Source organism: Palaemon carinicauda, chromosome 1 (assembly GCF_036898095.1).
Source record: "Palaemon carinicauda isolate YSFRI2023 chromosome 1, ASM3689809v2, whole genome shotgun sequence".
NCBI lineage: Eukaryota > Metazoa > Arthropoda > Malacostraca > Decapoda > Palaemonidae > Palaemon > Palaemon carinicauda.
The window spans coordinates 86,203,740-86,221,705 of NC_090725.1; the positions used below are offsets into that span (position 1 = coordinate 86,203,740).

General features: G+C 45.8%; 1 protein-coding gene across 4 annotated transcripts in view; it reads right to left on the reverse strand.

The window, feature by feature from the left end:
* LOC137649561 (lysophosphatidylserine lipase ABHD12-like) overlaps positions 1-17,966 on the reverse strand; it is a 239,341-nt gene that overhangs the window by 195,986 nt on the left and 25,389 nt on the right. For all 4 annotated transcript variants that reach the window (XM_068382557.1, XM_068382550.1, XM_068382564.1 and 1 more), the window contains exon 3: positions 10,124-10,242. In XM_068382557.1, coding sequence (XP_068238658.1) covers positions 10,124-10,242 — 119 coding nt within the window. The remainder of the gene's footprint in view (positions 1-10,123; positions 10,243-17,966) is intronic.

Here is a 17,966-nt window from a genome sequence, read left to right on the forward strand (position 1 = left end):
GCAACGGTCTTTTCTCAGCATGAGGCGGACTTTGAGCAAGGCTTGATCTATCCTGGTGGCAGACGGAAAAGCCCGAAAAGCTAGACTGCGAATCTCCATCCCCAAATAGAGAATCGTCTGGGAGGGATTCAGTTGAGACTTTTCTAAGTTCACTAACAGTCCCAACTCCTTTGCAAGACCCAACGTCCATTGAAGGTCCTGCAGACAGCGATGACGGGACGACGCTCTGAGTAGCCTGTCGTCCAGGTACAGGGAGGCTCGAATTCCCGATAAATGAAGAAATTTTGCCACATTCCTCATGAGCCTCGTAAAAACAAGAGGAGCAGGGCTGAGGCCGAAGCACAGTGCTCGGAACTGGTACACCACATTCTTGTATACAAACCTTAGATACGGTTGAGAATCCGGGTGTATAGGAATGTGGAAGTACGCATCCTGCAGGTCGAGAGAGACCATCCAGTCTCCCTCTCTGACCGCTGCTAGGACGGACTTCGTGGTCTCCATCGTAAATTTTTTTTTTACAACAAAAACGTTGAGCGCACTGACATCCAGCACTGGCCTCCAACCTCCTGTATGCTTTGGGACTAGGAAGAGACGGTTGTAAAATCCCGGTGATTGAAGGTCCGAGACTTTCACCTCCGCTCCCTTCTCTAGCAACTGAGACACCTGCTGATGTAGAGCTTGTCTCCTTGACTCCTCTCGATACCTGGGAGAGAGGTCCAAAGGAACTGTTACTAGAGGAGGTCTCCGTACAAAAGGTATTTTGTACCCCTCCTTGAGCAACAACACAGACTCTCGGTCTGCACCCCTCTTCTCCAGGCCTGCCAGAAGTTGTTCAGTCTGGCCCCTACCGCTGTCTGAGGACGTGGGCAGTCAGACTCTGCCACGGGAGGACTTGGATCCTCTCCTCTTGCCTCTTTTACTGTCGGCACGAGCGCCTCCCCTACTGGGGGCTCTGCCACGAAAGGGCGGGATAAACCTCGTCGCTGGGGTATCGATCTTGGGTCTTACGACATAAGACGATGAAGGAGCAGCCTTGCGCGCCGACGTAGCCATCAGGTCGTGGGTATCCTTCTGCACCAGAGAAGCCGCAATATCCTTGATCAACTGCTGAGGAAACAAGGCAGATGACAACGGGGTAAAGAGAAGCTCCGACCTTTGGCAGGGAGTTACTCCTGCCGAAAGGAACGAGCAAAGAGTCTCCCTCTTCTTCAGGACTCCTGCCGTAAAGGTAGCGGCGAGCTCATTAGAGCCATCACGGATGGCTTTGTCCATGCAGGACATAATAAGCACGGAAACATCACGGTCGGCCGAAGAGATCTTCCTGCTTAAGGCTCCTAGCGACCAATCTAAGAAGTTAAAAACTTCGAAGGCCCTGTAAACCCCTTTGAGGAGATGGTCAAGGTCCGAGGAGGACCAGTAAACTTTAGAGCGTCTCATGGCCAGGCGACGGGGAGAGTCTACGAGGCTTGAAAAGTCTCCCTGGGCAGAGGCAGGAACTCCCAAGCCGAGAACTTCTCCCGTGTCATACCAGACGCTCGCTCTAGAAGCCAGTTTAAAAGGAGGGAAAGCAAAGGCTGTCTTCCCCAAACTCCTCCTGGTGATCAACCAGTCGCCTAGCAAACGTAAAGCTCTCTTAGAAGAGCGAGAGAGCACTAGCTTAGTAAACGAAGGCTTCGAAGTAGCTAGGCCTAGCGTAAACTCTGACGGAGGCGAACGAGGAGCAGCAGTTACAAAATGGTCCGGAAAAAGATCCTTAAAAATCAGCATGATTTTTTTTAAAGTCCATAGAGGGCTGAGCAGCTTTAGGCTCCTCTCCGTCTGACAAAGTCCCCAAAGGAATATCAGTTGGAGGGGGATCAGCAACTTCCTCATCTGAAGGAACCTCGTCCGACAATTGCCGAGTCTCATGAAAAGGAGAGACCTGCCGCGGCGGCAACGCTTGACAGGCAATGTCAATAAGCAAAGGAGCAGCAGTAGCAGTAGAGGAAGAGACGTCACGCCGCTGCTGAAAGGACTGAAATCCTTGTGACTGACCACCAACAACAACTGAAGTTGATTGACGCTCGACGTCACGTCGGAACTGCCTTGACTGCATAGACTGAGCAGGCAAAACAACCTCCGACTGCGGTGATTGACGCTCAACGTCACGTCGAGGCAACGGAGCCGGTCGGCGAACGTCAGGTCGGGGCTGCGGCGGCGGCGGCAGCGGCTGAACGTCAACACGAGACTGCGGCAGCGGCTGAACGTCAACACGAGACTGCGGCAGCGGCTGAACGTCAACACGAGACTGCGGCAGCGGCTGAACGTCAACACGAGACTGCGGCAGCGGCTGAACGTCAACACGAGACTGCAGTGAGGAAGGATCCATGTCACGTGACTGACGTGAAAAACTACTGACATCACGTTTTAAAGTACAAGAAACGTCAGCACTAACGTCAAACGGACGAGTAAATACTCGTTTGGGCGGCTGACGGCCAGAGTCTCGTTCAGCGTAACGGCGACTCGAAAGCAAAGGATCATCGCGAACCTGCTCAACGTCATACTCCTTCATAAGGGAGGCAAGCTTAGTCTGCATGTCCCGCAGGACAACCCATTTCGGATCAACGGGAGTCGGAACGGGCCGAGACGACGGTAACGTCTGTGTTGGCAAAACATTGCCTTTAACGCGACCCTCGGACACCGTGTTACGCTTGCGTTTAATAGGCGAACAGTCTTCCGACGACTGCAAAGGGTCAGAGCTGTCCCAATGGCTACAGCCAGGACGCTGGACCTGTCCTGAAGGGACTGACTTTCGCTTCAAGGGTCTAGAAACCTTGCGCCAAGGTTTCTTTTGCGAAAAGTCTTCGGATGACGAGGAGAACACAGTCTCACCCGTCTTATGGTAAGGGCGATCTTGACGAGAAACGTCCGATACCAAAGAGGGAACGTCTGTACGTTGGTTAAAGCCTCTCGTCCCCTTAAGTCCTACGACATTACTTCTCCCTGGTGCAGGGGAGCCTGAAAGAGGTCTCGGACTAGGGGAGCGACAAGCACGAACAGACGAACCCTCGGTCGCAACACTAAATACACTTTGCGCACTTATCACTTTATCACTACGATTTTCTGATTTACCACTCTGACACTTCAATAACTTCACATCTGACATAAGTTGGTTACGGTCCGATGCTAAGGACTCAACTTTTTCGCCTAAAGCTTGAATCGCAAGAAACATATCCCGCATGGACGGTTCATGAGTGCTAGTAGGGGGTTCAGGAACAACTACTACAGGGGAAGGATTAGGTTCAGGGGCATGGGAGGAGGAAAATTCCAACGACCTAGAGGAGCTTCTCCTCACCCTATCTCTCTCCAGCTTACGAGTATATTTATCATATTCAAGCCAGTCGAATTCCGACAAGACCACGCACTCATCACACCGATCTCCTAATTGGCAGGATTTACCCCGGCAATTAGAACAAACGGTATGTGGGTCGATAGAGGCCTTGGGAAGACGTTTGTTACAATCCCTCGCATTACACTTGCGAAATTTAGGTCCAGGGATAGGAGAAGGGTCAGCCATATTGAACAATCAGAGAAAATCCGAAACAAAACCAAAGTCATCAACAATAAACACTAGCCAAAAAAGGGTTTCAAGAGTTTTAATTGAAGAAAAAACACCCGTCACAGCGAAAGCTCAAAAACAACCAAAATAAAGTACTTCACCAAAAAGGACGAAAACTCAAGGTCATCAGCGAGCGGAATCAACTTGTCGATAAGACCGACAGAGAAGAACTGGAGATGTTGACAAGTATATGCGGTATCTGGCCGATAGTCGGCGCTGGTGGTCACACCCGCAACCTTCATGGCGATCGCTCGCGAGTTTTTGGTTTCTGTCGAGCCGTCCGAGACGTTAGCTATTATATATTCACCGGCTAAGTTTAATATTTAAAAACAAAGACCCTACTCATACCTGGCCCAACCTTGTCTGCAAAACAATTTCAGTCCCCTCTCTGTCTTCCTGGCATACTTTTCCTTCATAAAGCATCAATGACCATTGATATTATGATGCCATATAGTTATTTATCATTTCTTTTCATAAGTATTCTTCACGTGAATCATTGCTGCTCTTTCTGAAACTCTTCAATTCTTGACCTTCTAGACAGATTTCCAGACCTAAATCAATAATCTTTACTACCTCTATGCCTGACATATTAAATTCACTTAATACCTTAAAGTTCAAAATTGCAACTTCTAGTTTCTGACAAACTGATGCAAATAAGCCACATATATAATATAAGATTCAAAGTGATGGCAGCTAAAGGCTTTATACATACAATATTCTTTAATCTAAAAGAACAAATAACCTCCTTAGATTTTGAGTTTTCCATAAATAAACATTACCATACATCACAGCAATTAAAAATTAGAATTTTCATAATGAATTTTTTTATTTTCTATCTCAGTAATAGCAATGCCCATCTGGTCGAGTATTATATTGTGTTTGTTTGGCTGTACATAACAATAAGAGTGCTTGAGTTAGCTATATATTTATAGCCATTTTCAGTCATCTAGTCTATTCTTGATACTATATATTTGTTGCCATCTTCAGTCATCTAGTCAATTCTAGATGCAAAAGTTCCGCAAATCAAGAGGATTGTGCTATTTTTCAAGATGAGATTATTCAGTTTCAGTTTGATAAGGCATGTCTTCTGGCTATACTATGCATTCATGTGTTGAATGCTCAAGGTGTTTATTGCTAGATGATAAACTTCCGCATCTCCCTTGTTTCCCATTTCGAGGACAACATTGTGATTTAGACAATCAATGTGCCGAGTGTTTTAGCTCACTAGTCCCACTTATGGAGCGATAAGTTCAGCTTATGGGTGAACAAGCTTTCATGAAGAATTCCTGACGTAAACGAAGTGTTTCATTTCAGAGGAAAATCCAGGGAAGATTAGACTAATTTATTACAATACGGATGATGATGATGATGATGATGATGATGATGATGATGATGATGATGATGATACTACTACTACTACTACTCAGGCTATTATTGAGCTCTCAGAGGTTGCTATGTTCATGTAATCTGAGAAGGCTAACATGCTTACAGGTGGATACAGTAACACTAGCGTAACCTGCCATGATAAAAACCCAAAGGTGACTCGAGTTCTGTCTTTTGATTGTTGTGTACAAAATATCACAAATTTTAAAAAATAATTAGTTTTATCTAACTAACAACCCCGAGTCCTTTAATATGAGTATGATTTCAGTGAAGCTGAAAACTCTGCTGTTGAAATTCACAACGAGGTGTCAGTGCTTGCTGCCAGGTGGTGGGGAAGCCCCACTCCCCTACCAGCTCACTAAGTAGGCACTCTGGCCCTCACCTAGGAATTGCGGGTCAGATGAGGCAAGAAATCAACTTAGAGGAATCAGATTTCTATCTTTTTAAAAAATTTTATTTGTTTCTACTCAAATACAAACATTCATTCGTTAATAGACCTATCCTTGGGAGGAAGTTTCCGTGACCAAACTTGCTGGTATAAAATTCCTGAATGTCAGGGCATTCGGACCTGGAGAGGTGCAGGAGTGATGACTCCAATCTACCTTCTGTTGACCAAATTTTATTTTCAGGTAGTAGGCTAGGTTTGTGTCCTTGCACACATGGTAATGGAGGAACCTATATCCCCAATGGGACGTGGTTTAAAATTCAATGCTAATTTAAGGTGATGGGTTTATATTTGAGTTTACATTCATGACCATCCTCCCCTTACCAGGAGGATGGAGGAATTACTTCTATTCTTAAATTCAATAGAATAGTGCTCAGTATGGTAGCTTACCTGTATCAAGGTCTGTTCTAGCAAAATAACGGCTCAACAGCTCCACCCCAAGGAAGGGGGAAAGAAAAAGAAATGCCTGAGATTCTTACTCTTATCCTACACTAATGTTGCAACTGCTTAGACAAGATGTTTCTTGTCCTGTGATTGAGTTATGAATACTACACAACCTGCTGAACATTTACTACATGTCAAGGGGAAAATGTATCAGAGGACTTGTTGGTACTTCTTTAGGTAATAGGCTGTGAAGCATTTTCAGACTCCTACTGACAGGTTTTATGTAAAGGCTAGAGTTAATCATACTCCTCTTACTTCATAAAACAATCTACCATTAATCAACAGCTTAAGCATAAAAATTTTAGTCACAATGTCAAAAGAATCACTTGTGTGCTAGGCATGAAATCTTTTATCTTATTTAAAACATATCCCATGTGCTTGTATGCTTCCTTGAAAAATTGGGAAAAATTACAATTTCTACAAAAATTGTATTTTTCCTTACATACTTATCACAGACCATTAATGAAGAGAACCTGGTGAAAGCCAGCTCCCACAACCAGGAATTTTCCCCAACAGGCATAATCCCCGACAATGCACTAAGACACTCTCAGAGGGGCACGCCCAGGTCACCAACCATTCCACTCCCCATTCCGGAATCGGCTCCTACCGAGAAGAACTATAGAGAGGAAGGATGGGAGGGCAGTAACCATAGTGGTCCGTGGTAAGTATGTTGGGAAAAATAAAATTTTCGTAAAAAAGGTCAGGGAGAGGGGGAAGGCCTGTTGGGAAAAGAATCACAATCAAGGTAAAATATACAAACAAAACCAGTCAGAGAAACACTCACCCAGACAATGTCAAGGGGAGGGGATAGGGATTCGAGATGCTCTAACCCTCACCGTTCCATTGGAGTATGCCATGCGCAGGTCGCTGTCAGATCCTCTGCTGTGCGACCATGACTGGGCCGAGCTTGAACCCTTCCTGAGACCTGAGGGAACAGTCCTTGAGGTAGTGTGCCTCCTCCATACCCCCGCTCTCAACACCTGACCAACTGCCATGTTTTTCTCTAAGGCCATTGATGTGACAATACCCATGATGTCGTGAGGCTTGGCGGACCCCAGCAGCGGCTCACCTTTAGCTGAGTAATCCCTCCGGATAGTCTCCCTTAGCCAGAGAGAGATAGTGTTCTTCAAAACCGTCTTCTTCACCTTCCTTGTAGTCACGAACAGGTTCTTCATGGCTGGACGCAGGCTGGCGGTCCTAGAGAGATATTTGCGCACCGCTCTCACCAGGCGCAACAACAGATCCTCAGGGTCATTTGTCCTAGGGATGACTGGGACGGAGAACTCTTCAAACCGGGGATCCACTACAGTATCGCCAGGTTCTGCGTCTTGGCTACGAAGGAGGGAATGTACTTGAACACTAACTCTTTCCACCTGTAAGAGTGAGAGACATCTGCTGAGAGGCCGTGGAGCTTGTCCACTCTTTTGGAAGAGGCCAGGGCAAGGAAGAAAACAGTCTTCAATGAGAGTTCCCTGCCCGTGATCTGCCTCAGGGGCTCAAAGGGAGGCTTCTTCAGGGAGTCGAGTACCTTGGTGATGTCCCACATGGGTGCCCGGGGCGGACAAGACTGCTCGAAACTCCTTATGAGCATGGAGAGCTACTTGGGCACTCCTAAATTCAGCTCCTTGAGGAGTACAACCTGTTCTAGAGCCGCTCGTAAACCTTTCACTGCCGGCACTGACATACCTTGGTGAAGTCATAAGTGGACCAGGAAATCGGCTATGATAGGGATTGAGATGCCGAAAGGCTTGATGTCCTTCTTGGCGCACCACTTACAAAAGGTAGCCCACTTCGCTTGGTATATGGCTCTCGAGGACTCCTAAGGTTGGCTGTCATCTGCTCGGTCGTTCTACTGGAGTAGCCTTCCCTCCTTAATAGACGCTGAATAGTCTCTACGTGTGAAGGGAGAAGTTAGGGAGGCCTTGTGGAACCTTCGGAATTGTGGCTGTCTTAGAAGGTCTTGCCGCAGAGGCAGCGGCTACAGAGGCTCTACAACCAACTTCAGAAGATCCAGAAACCATTCTTTTTCGGGTCACCACAGGGCTACCAACGTCAGTAAAATACTGCACAAGAGACAACACATAAGAAGTTGCGTCTACAGTCGTCTGAACGAAAACACCAAGCATTTACATTAAGTACAGTTCAGATGTACTGTAGTAATATTACTGTACATATATTACAGTAATATACATTACAGCGTCCCCTCTGATGGTCCAGCACTTTGCTGCAGTAGAGGGGCTTGAGTGTCTCAATGATGGGCTGGGCAATGGCGGTGGGGTAGTTTATCCACCCTGGCAGGCTCAACCATACCGCTAAGGCCAGTTCTGAGAGACCAGACCAAGACTGGACCCCTATAGGCCTTCTCCTTTATTTCAGATAGGCAAAGGCTAGGAGAAGGAAAACTCCAAAATCAAACCAAACCAAACCAAACAAGACCCCAACGGCGGAGCTTCCCAGCACCGGCGGAAGAGGGCAATGCCTATCGGGCAGTCAACAAGGCGGGCCTTGACATAACAAGAACCCGGCAGCCCGATGCAACTAACATCGGAGAAGCCGCCTGTCTCATATGTCTTGAGCCGCGGTGAAAACGATGTGGGCCAAGTGTGTGTGCGTGACCGTTGCAAAGCCACGACCACCCAAAACAATATACCCAGCTACTGGCATTCTGTCGTTTCCTCCACCCTTCTTCTGATAGGAGGCTGATGGCTAACGACAGAACCCAATACTCGGACACGAGTGGGCGCCAACGACGACGACGACGACGATGACGACATTACAGCGTCAGTGAGCATTAGGTTACAGTACAGTATTACTAAATAAAAATAACTTTTGCTATACAGAACAGTAAAGGGGATGATGACGACTCTGTAAACTTTACCTTAGCACAATATTGTACTGTAACCTTACTGTGTCCAGTACGTAGAGTACATCTGTGCAAATGTTCTGTACACTGTACATATGATTATAAATTGTTGTAGAAACCAAATTAAAACTATTAGGCAGTATTTACTATGTTAATCATCAGCTCGGGTACCAGCTTGTGGCAAGGGGCAGTGACTTTTTAGGTTAGGAACTAGCCTACCCTAGTGTAACATTTATTCGCGAATTTTCACTTATCGCAGCTGTGTCAGTAACCTAACTATCGCGATAACTGAAGTCTGACCAACTTTTTAAACATAACCATGGGTGACCTTTTGTAGACAGTCATGGTTTTTTTTTTTTCTTTATATACAATACATTGGTTTTCAACTTTGCCAAAAATGTATAAATTATGTAAAGATTCACATATAGCCTAAATACCCTATAACAAAGAGGCAACTGAATGAAGATAATATTTCCTTCCACTAACTCCTGATATGAATAAAATGTCTGAAAACAGCAGGCTAACTTTATCGAAGAGGTGAGGTACATAGAGAAATTTGAAATAAGCATGAGTACTAAAACTGGTAGGCAAACAACCATGCAGTAATTAAACCAGGTAAATAACCACTCAGTCACTACACCAAGTAAACAACCACACAGCCACTAATCCAAGAAAACAGCCTTAGTCACTAAACCCAGTAAACCACTACACCATCCCTTAACCAAATAAAATCCCATAGTTACTAGAGCAGGCAAATGGCTACAAGATTCTTAAAGCAAGAAAATAATAAAAGAACCACTAAAACAAGCACACAAGTCCTAAAAAATTATAGCAATCAAACACACATCCATGTAGACATTAAAGCAAGCAAAAAAACATTCTATTACGAAAGCAAGTAACACCCTCACAATCCCTTAAACAAACATTCAAACAAGCACACAACCATACAGCCATTGAACCAAGCAAAGTGCCCCATAGTCACACTAACGCAAGGTATGAAAAGAACGACATGTAATATATACTTATATAGACTGTAGGCTGCAACACTTAGTTGAAAATAGAGAAAGTGTTTCTTTCAAGCTAACAAGATGAACAGTGAGCAATAATGCCTGAATAGAATAAAAGGTATATTGCATCAGGTATAATGAATCAAAACACTGAATGATCAAGTCATTCCTACATATCTGTATTATTTGTTTTATCTCTTATAATTTTGGCTAATAACTTTGAATTTTCTATCTGCCATACTGAAACTTCGTATTATGTGATTTCTCCATGCACTACAACAATAATGGAGTAGAGCATACAAAGTATCCCTTTTGTGAACTTTCTACAGCAACTGACAGATACTACAGCTATGTTACAGTCTTTAGAACGTCCATACACTTACCTTTATTAAGAAATATGAAATATCTTTGTATGCCAGGAGAATATCGATACACAACTGGAACTATGACAAACAACACAAATAAAAGAACTATTGTTCCAATTACTGCTGCCCTCAGCCATCTGAAAATAGAATAAATGATAGCAATGATGAAAAAAAAGCATCAATATTGCTTTTTTATTGAGTACAAACAGTATTCAAAGGTCACTTTCAACACTACTGTTACAATTACAGTACTAGATATAGATTTAAAATATATCTTTAATAATTCCTGTCAAAATAATAAAAGATAAATTTTAAGGCATTTTGCAAAGTGACACACACAAAAGTACCTTTAACACTGGTTTCATAAGTGCCAAGTGCCTAACTAAGAAGTTAGAGAAAAAAAAATGATATTTTGATTATAAAATAAATTTTTTAAAATACTTACCCGGTGAATATATAGCTGCAACTCTGTTGCTCGACAGACAACTCTACGGAAAAACTCGCCAGCGATCGCTACACAGGTTGCGGGTGTGCCCAACAGCGCCATCTGTCGACCAGATACCCAGCTCTTATGTAAACAAAGACTCAATTTTCTCCTCGTCCCACTGCGTCTCTATTGGGGAGGAAGGGAGGGTCATTTAATTTATATTCACCGGGTAAGTATATTCAAAAATTTATTTTATAATCAAAATATCATTTTTAAATATTTAACTTAGCCGGTGAATATATAGCTGATTCACACCCAGGATGGTGGGTAGAGACCAGTAATATATGTTTACATTTTATGAGCTAAGAGTTTTTTATTTCATTTTAGAAGTTATCAAAATAACAAAAACAAAATAAATAGGTACCTGGTAAGGAAGTCGACTTGAACAATTACTCTGCCTTTTAAGTACGTCTTCCTTACGGAGCCTCGCGATCCTCTTAGGATGCTGATCGACCCCTAGGAGCTGAAGTATCAAGGGTTGCAACCCATACAACAGGACCTCATCAAACCCCTAATCTAGGCGCTCTCAAGAAATGACTTTGACCACCCGCCAAATCAACCAGGATGCGAAAGGCTTCTTAGCCTTCCGGACAACCCAAAAAACAACATTAAAAAACATTTCAAGAGAAAGATTAAAAGGGTATGGAATTAGGGAATTGTAGTGGTTGAGCCCTCACCCACTACTGCACTCGCTGCTACGAATGGTCCCAGTGTGTAGCAGTCCTCGTAAAGAGACTGGACATCCTTTAGATAAAAAGACGCGAACACTGACTTGCTTCTCCAATAGGTTGCGTCCATTATACTTCGCAGAGATCTATTTTGCTTAAAGGCCACGGAAGTTGCGACAGCTCTAACTTCATGTGTCCTCACCTTAAGCAAAGCTTGGTCTTCCTCACTCAGATGTGAATGAGCTTCTCGTATTAACAGTCTGATAAAGTAGGATAAAGCATTCTTTGACATAGGCAAAGATGGTTTCTTAACTGAACACCATAAAGCTTCAGATTGGCCTCGTAAAGGTTTAGTGCGCTTTAAATAGAACTTAAGAGCTCTCACAGGGCATAAGACACTTTCTAGTTCATTGCCTACAATCTTCGATAAGCTGGGAATATCGAACGATTTAGGCCAAGGTCGAGAAGGAGCTCATTTTTGGCTAGAAAACCAAGTTGTAGCGAACATGTGGCTTTTTCTGACGAAAATCCGATGTTCTTGCTGAAGGCATGAAACTCACTGACTCTTTTAGCTGAGGCTAAGCATACCAGGAAAAGTGTCTTTAAAGTGAGATCTTTCAGGGAGGCTGATTGTAGCGGCTCAAACCTGTCTGACATGAGGAATCTTAGTACCACGTCTAAATTCCAACCAGGTGTAACCAAACGACGCTCCTTAGTGGTCTCAAAAGACTTAAGGAGGTCCTGAAGATCTTTATTGTTGGAAAGATCTAAGCCTCTATGCCGGAAGACCGATGCCAACATGCTTCTGTAGCCCTTGATAGTGGGAGCTGAAAGGGATCGTCCTTTTCTCAGGTATAAGAGAAAGTCAGCTATTTGAGCTACAGAGGTACTGGTCGAGGATACAGAGACTGACTTGCACCAGTCTCGGAAGACTTCCCACTTCGATTGGTAGACTCTAAGGGTGGATGCTCTCCTTGCTCTAGCAATCACACTGGCTGCCTCCTTCGAAAAGCCTCTAGCTCTCGAGAGTCTTTCGATAGTCTGAAGGCAGTCGGACGAAGAGCGAGGAGGCTTTGGTGTACCTTCTTTACGTGTGGCTGACGTAGAAGGTCCACCCTTAGAGGAAGACTTCTGGGAACGTCTACTAGCCATCGAAGTACCTCGGTGAACCATTCTCTCGCGGGCCAGAGGGGAGCAACTAGCGTCAACCTTGTCCCTTCGTGAGAGGCGAACTTCTGCAGTACCTTGTTGACAATCTTGAACGGTGGGAATGCGTAGAGATCTAGATGTGACCAATCTAGGAGAAAGGCATCTATATGTATTGCTGCTGGGTCCGGGACTGGTGAGCAATAGATTGGGAGCCTCTTGGTCAGCGAGGTTGCAAAGAGATCTATGGTTGGTTGGCCCCAAGTGGCCCAAAGTCTCTTGCATACATCCTTGTGGAGGGCCCATTCTGTTGGAATTACTTGCCCTTTCCGACTGAGACAATCTGCCATGACATTCAAGTTGCCTTGGATGAACCTCGTTACTAGTGAGATGTCTTGACCTTTTGACCAGATGAGCAGGTCCCTTGCGATCTCGTACAACGTCAGTGAGTGGGTCCCTCCTTGCTTGGAGATGTACGCCAAGGCAGTGGTGTTGTCTGAGTTCACTTCCACCACTTTGCCTCGAAGGAGAGACCTGAAGCTTTTCAAGGCCATATGTACTGCCAACAGCTCCTTGCAGTTGATATGCATGATCCTCTGACTCGAGTTCCACAGTCCTGAACATTCCCGACCGTCTAATGTCGCGCCCCAGCCCACATCCGATGCGTCCGAGAAGAGAACGTGGTTGGGAGTCTGAACAGCCAGGGGAAGACCCTCTCTTAAGTTGATACTGTCCTTCCACCAAGTCAGACAAGACTTCATCTTTTCGGAAATGGGGATCGAGACCGCTTCTAGCGTCTTGTCCTTTTTCCAGTGAAAAGCTAGATGGTATTGAAGCGGACGGAGGTGTAGTCTTCCTAATGACACAAATTGTTCCAGGGATGATAGCGTCCCTACCAGACTCATCCACAGCCTGACTGAGCAGCGTTCCTTCTTCAGCATGTTCTGGATGCATAACAGGGCTTGACTTATTCTGGGGGCCGACGGAAAAGCCCGAAAAGCTAGACTGTGAATCTCCATCCCTAAATACACAATAGTTTGGGATGGGACCAGTTGCGACTTTTCCAAATTGACAAGGAGACCCAATTCCTTGGTCAGATCTAGAGTCCACTTTAGATCCTTCAGACAGCGACGACTGGAAGAGGCTCTGAGAAGCCAGTCGTCCAAATAAAGGGAGGCTCGGATGTCCGATAAATGGAGGAATTTGGCTATATTTCTCATCAGCCTCGTAAACACGAGAGGAGCTGTGCTTAGGCCAAAGCACAGGGCCCGAAACTGGTAGACCACCTTTTCGAAAACGAATCTCAGAAAAGGTTGGGAGTCTGGGTGGATGGGGACGTGGAAGTAGGCGTCCCTTAGGTCTAAAGAGACCATCCAGTCTTCCCTTCTGACCGCTGCTAAGACTGACTTTGTGGTCTCCATGGAGAACGTCGTCTTTGTGACAAAGACATTCAGAGCACTGACGTCTAGCACCGGCCTCCACCCTCCTGTCTTCTTTGAAACCAAGAAGAGGCGGTTGTAGAATCCCGGAGATTGAAGGTCCGAGACTTTGACCACCGCTCCCTTCTCTAGCAAAAGAGACACTTCCCGTTTCAAGGCTCGTCTCTTTTCTTCCTCTCTGTACCTGGGAGAGAGATCGATGGGAGACGTTGCTAGAGGGGGTTTCCGTACAAAAGGGATCTTGTACCCCTCTCTGAGCAACTTCACAGATTGTGCATCTGCGCCTCTCTTCTCCCAGGCCTGCCAGAAGTTCTTGAGTCTGGCTCCCACTGCTGTCTGAAGTTGCGGGCTGTCAGACTCTGCCCTTAAAGGACTTGGATCCTTTCTTCTTCCCTCGCTTCCCTTCGGCACGAGCACCTCCTCTGCTGGAGGCTCTGCCACGAAAGGGCGGAATAAAGCGAGACGCTGGAGTGTCCATCATTGGTCTAGCTGACAAGGTAGGCAAAGGGGGAGCTTTGCGAGCTGAGGACGCAACAATATCATGAGTGTCCTTCTGCACTAACGAAGTGGCTATTTCCTTTATCAGGACTTCTGGAAATAGGCACTTGGAAAGAGGAGCAAAGAGAAGCTCAGATCTCTGGCACGGTGTAACTCCAGCAGAAAGGAATGAGCAGAGAGATTCTCGCTTTTTTAGGACTCCGGACACAAATGATGCAGCAAGCTCATTAGACCCATCACGGACGGCCTTGTCCATGCAGGACATAATGAGCAAGGAAGTCTCTTTATCTGTCGAAGAGATCTTCCTGCTTAGGGCTCCTAGGCACCAGTCTAAGAAGTTAAAAACTTCAAAGGCCCTAAAGATTCCTTTCAAAAGGTGGTCCAGGTCCGATGATGACCAACAAATCTTTGAGCGTCTCATGGCAAGGCGGCGGGGAGAGTCTACAAGACTTGAGAAGTCGCCCTGGGCAGAGGCAGGAACTCCCAAGCCGAGAACTTCTCCCGTGGCATACCAGACGCTCGATCTAGAAGAGAGTCTAGCAGGGGGAAAAGCAAATGCTGTCTTCCCTAAACTCTTCTTGGACTGTAACCAGTCTCCTATCACCCGCAAAGCTCTCTTGGACGAGCGTGCGAGGACGAGTCTAGTAAAGGCAGGTGCGGTAGAAGGCATGCCTAAAACAAACTCAGAAGGCGGATAACGAGGAGCCACAGAAACAAACTGGTCAGGAAACAGCTCTTTGAAAATAGCCAAAACTTTTCTAAAGTCCAAAGAGGGTTGAGTAGACTTAGGCTCGTCCAATTCAGATTGTTGTTCATCTTGATGCGCAGCAACATCATCATCAGAAAGTTCCTCATCCGACAACTGATGAGGAAACGGCAACGGAGTGGGTAACGGCTGGTTTGCTGAGTCCGGTCGCACTGGTGCATGCGTGACTGAGCCGGACGCAACGTCATGGACCTGCTGCCCAGTCTGTGAGCTGGCAACAACCATGGTAGCGCGAGGACGCACAGCGTCTACCCCAGACTGTCTAGACTGACTGGGTTGCGCAGTGGAAACCACACTGGGTTGCGGAGGTTGACGCACCGCGTCAAAACAAGGCAACTCTGAAGGTTGTTGAACATCCAGAACGTCAAAGGCAACCTCCGAGCGTCGCTTAACGTCAACATGCGGCTGGCAGACCACACTGGAACGCATGGGTGGAGGAACTCTCTCAACTGGTGTGCGTGAGAAGGTTACCTCAGCGTCCACAGGACGCACAACCGATCGCTTGGAGGGTTGTAGGCTAGGTACTGCACTAGCTGGTACGGCAGCAACCTTCTCCGCATGAAAGTCCTGCATCAGAGACGTAAGCTTAGACTGCATGTCTTGCAGTAAAGACCACTTAGGGTCTACGGGAGCAGGTGCGGCGACAGACGGTGTTAGTGTCTGAAGCGGTACCGCTTTGCCTCTCTTAGGCGGTGAGCAGTCATCGGATGACGGCAACGAGTCCGAACTGACCCAGTGGCTACAACCGGGCCGTTGGACTTGTGCTGAAGGGACCGATTTACGTTTTAACGGTCGCGGGACCTTGGTCCAAAGTTTCTTGCGAGAAACACCTTCAGACGACGAGGTATAAATGGGCTCTCTCGTCTTAGGTAGGTAGGAGCGATCTTGGGGAGATACGCCCGATACCACGGAGGGAACGTCTGTTCGCTGATTAAAGCCTCTCGAACCCATGCGTCGTACGACATTGCTTCTCCCCTGGACTTGGGAGCTTGCAAGAGGTCCCGGACTAGGAGGACGACAGGCACGAACAGACGAACCCTCAAGCGCAACACTGTCCACAACACTATCACTTGGCACTTTAGCACTTCCCACTGCACTTTGGCACTTAAGCTCCTTAACATCCGCCATGAGCTGATTACGGTCACTAGCAAGGGACTCAACTCTCTCACCCAGAGCCTGGATGGCACGCATCATGTCAGCCATCGATGGTTCCTGAGTGCCAGGAGGGGGGTTAGGAGCAACCACTACAGGGGAAGGAATAGGTTGTGGGGCATGAGGAGAGGATACATCAATAGATCGAGAAGAACTTCTCCTAACTCTATCTCTCTCTAGCCTACGTGTGTACTTTTGAAATTCGATAAAATCGAATTCCGAAAGGCCAACGCACTCCTCACACCGATCTTCCAATTGACAGGTTTTACCCCGACAATTGGAACAAACAGTGTGAGGGTCGATAGAAGCCTTCGGAAGACGCCTAGAACAGTCCCTAGCATTGCATTTCCTAAATTTGGGAACTTGTGAAGGGTCAGCCATTTTGAATTGGTCAAGGGAAAATTCAAAAAAACGATCTAAGTCATCAACAAAGAATCCGATACAAAAAAGAGTTCAAGGATTTATTTGAAGAAAAACCCTGCACAGCGAAAGCTCAAAACTAGAATATAGTACTTCACCAATTAGATGTGAAAAACTCCAGTTTAGCAACAGCGAGTAAAGTACGTCTTGTCGACACGTCGACAGAGAGAAAATCGAGTCTTTGTTTACATAAGAGCTGGGTATCTGGTCGACAGATGGCGCTGTTGGGCACACCCGCAACCTGTGTAGCGATCGCTGGCGAGTTTTTCCGTAGAGTTGTCTGTCGAGCAACAGAGTTGCAGCTATATATTCACCGGCTAAGTTAAATATTCAAAAATGTATTTTCCAAACAAAAATCCAACATTTTGCATTAGCCTAATTTGCAGAGTTAGCAATATCCAGACATATCACAAAAGAACAGTCTTCCTAAACGTCACTATTAGAAAAAACTGAAAATTCTCAGTCGTCTTAACAACATGAAAAACTCTAAAGTAATTTGTATTTTTCCTAACAATACAAACCTGTAGCTATTTATTATGGGATACCGGTATCTTTTGGCAAAGCTGGAAAACCAGCCATTAAGACTTTTAAGCGAGGTGGCAACTATCCAAAACGATAGTTTACGGGGTTAGTGAGGGTTAGCGGGGGTTGCCAGCTACCCCTCTCCCTCACACACCAGTCAAACCAAGTCCCTTTTTTATTGCAGGCAGGACTTATGAGGGACAGGTGGCATTTATTAGGGATAACTTACCCATTAAGAGGGTGGAAGTCCAACCACTGGCTTGGCCATTGACCCAGGGTTTTCACAAACAGGCTTGGTCTGTAACTGAGAAAACCTTGACACCTCGCTAAAAACTTAGTGCAATCCACAGATAGTGGCCTGAATAACCTGTTTGCGTGTGATAAAACTAGCAATTACCGTCTAGGTAAGTATATGACAAATTCGTAGGTAATTTGTATTTTTCCTAATGATACAAACCTTTAGCTATTTATTAGGGGTATTACTTTTGGCGAAGCTGAGAGGACGAGCCATTAAAATTTTAACGAGGGTAAACTACCCATTCCGCTAGTTAGCAGGGGGGGATAGCTTGCTAACACTCCTGCTAACACACCTGTGATTTACCTCACTTTGCTTGGAGGTAGGACTTCAAGGGGGATAGGGCTGGCGGGTAAGTTTGTATAAATAGCTAAAGGTTTGTATTGTTACGAAAAATACAAATTATCTACAAATTTATCATTTGTTCCATAACTGGAATACAAACCTACGCTATTTATTAGGGGAGAC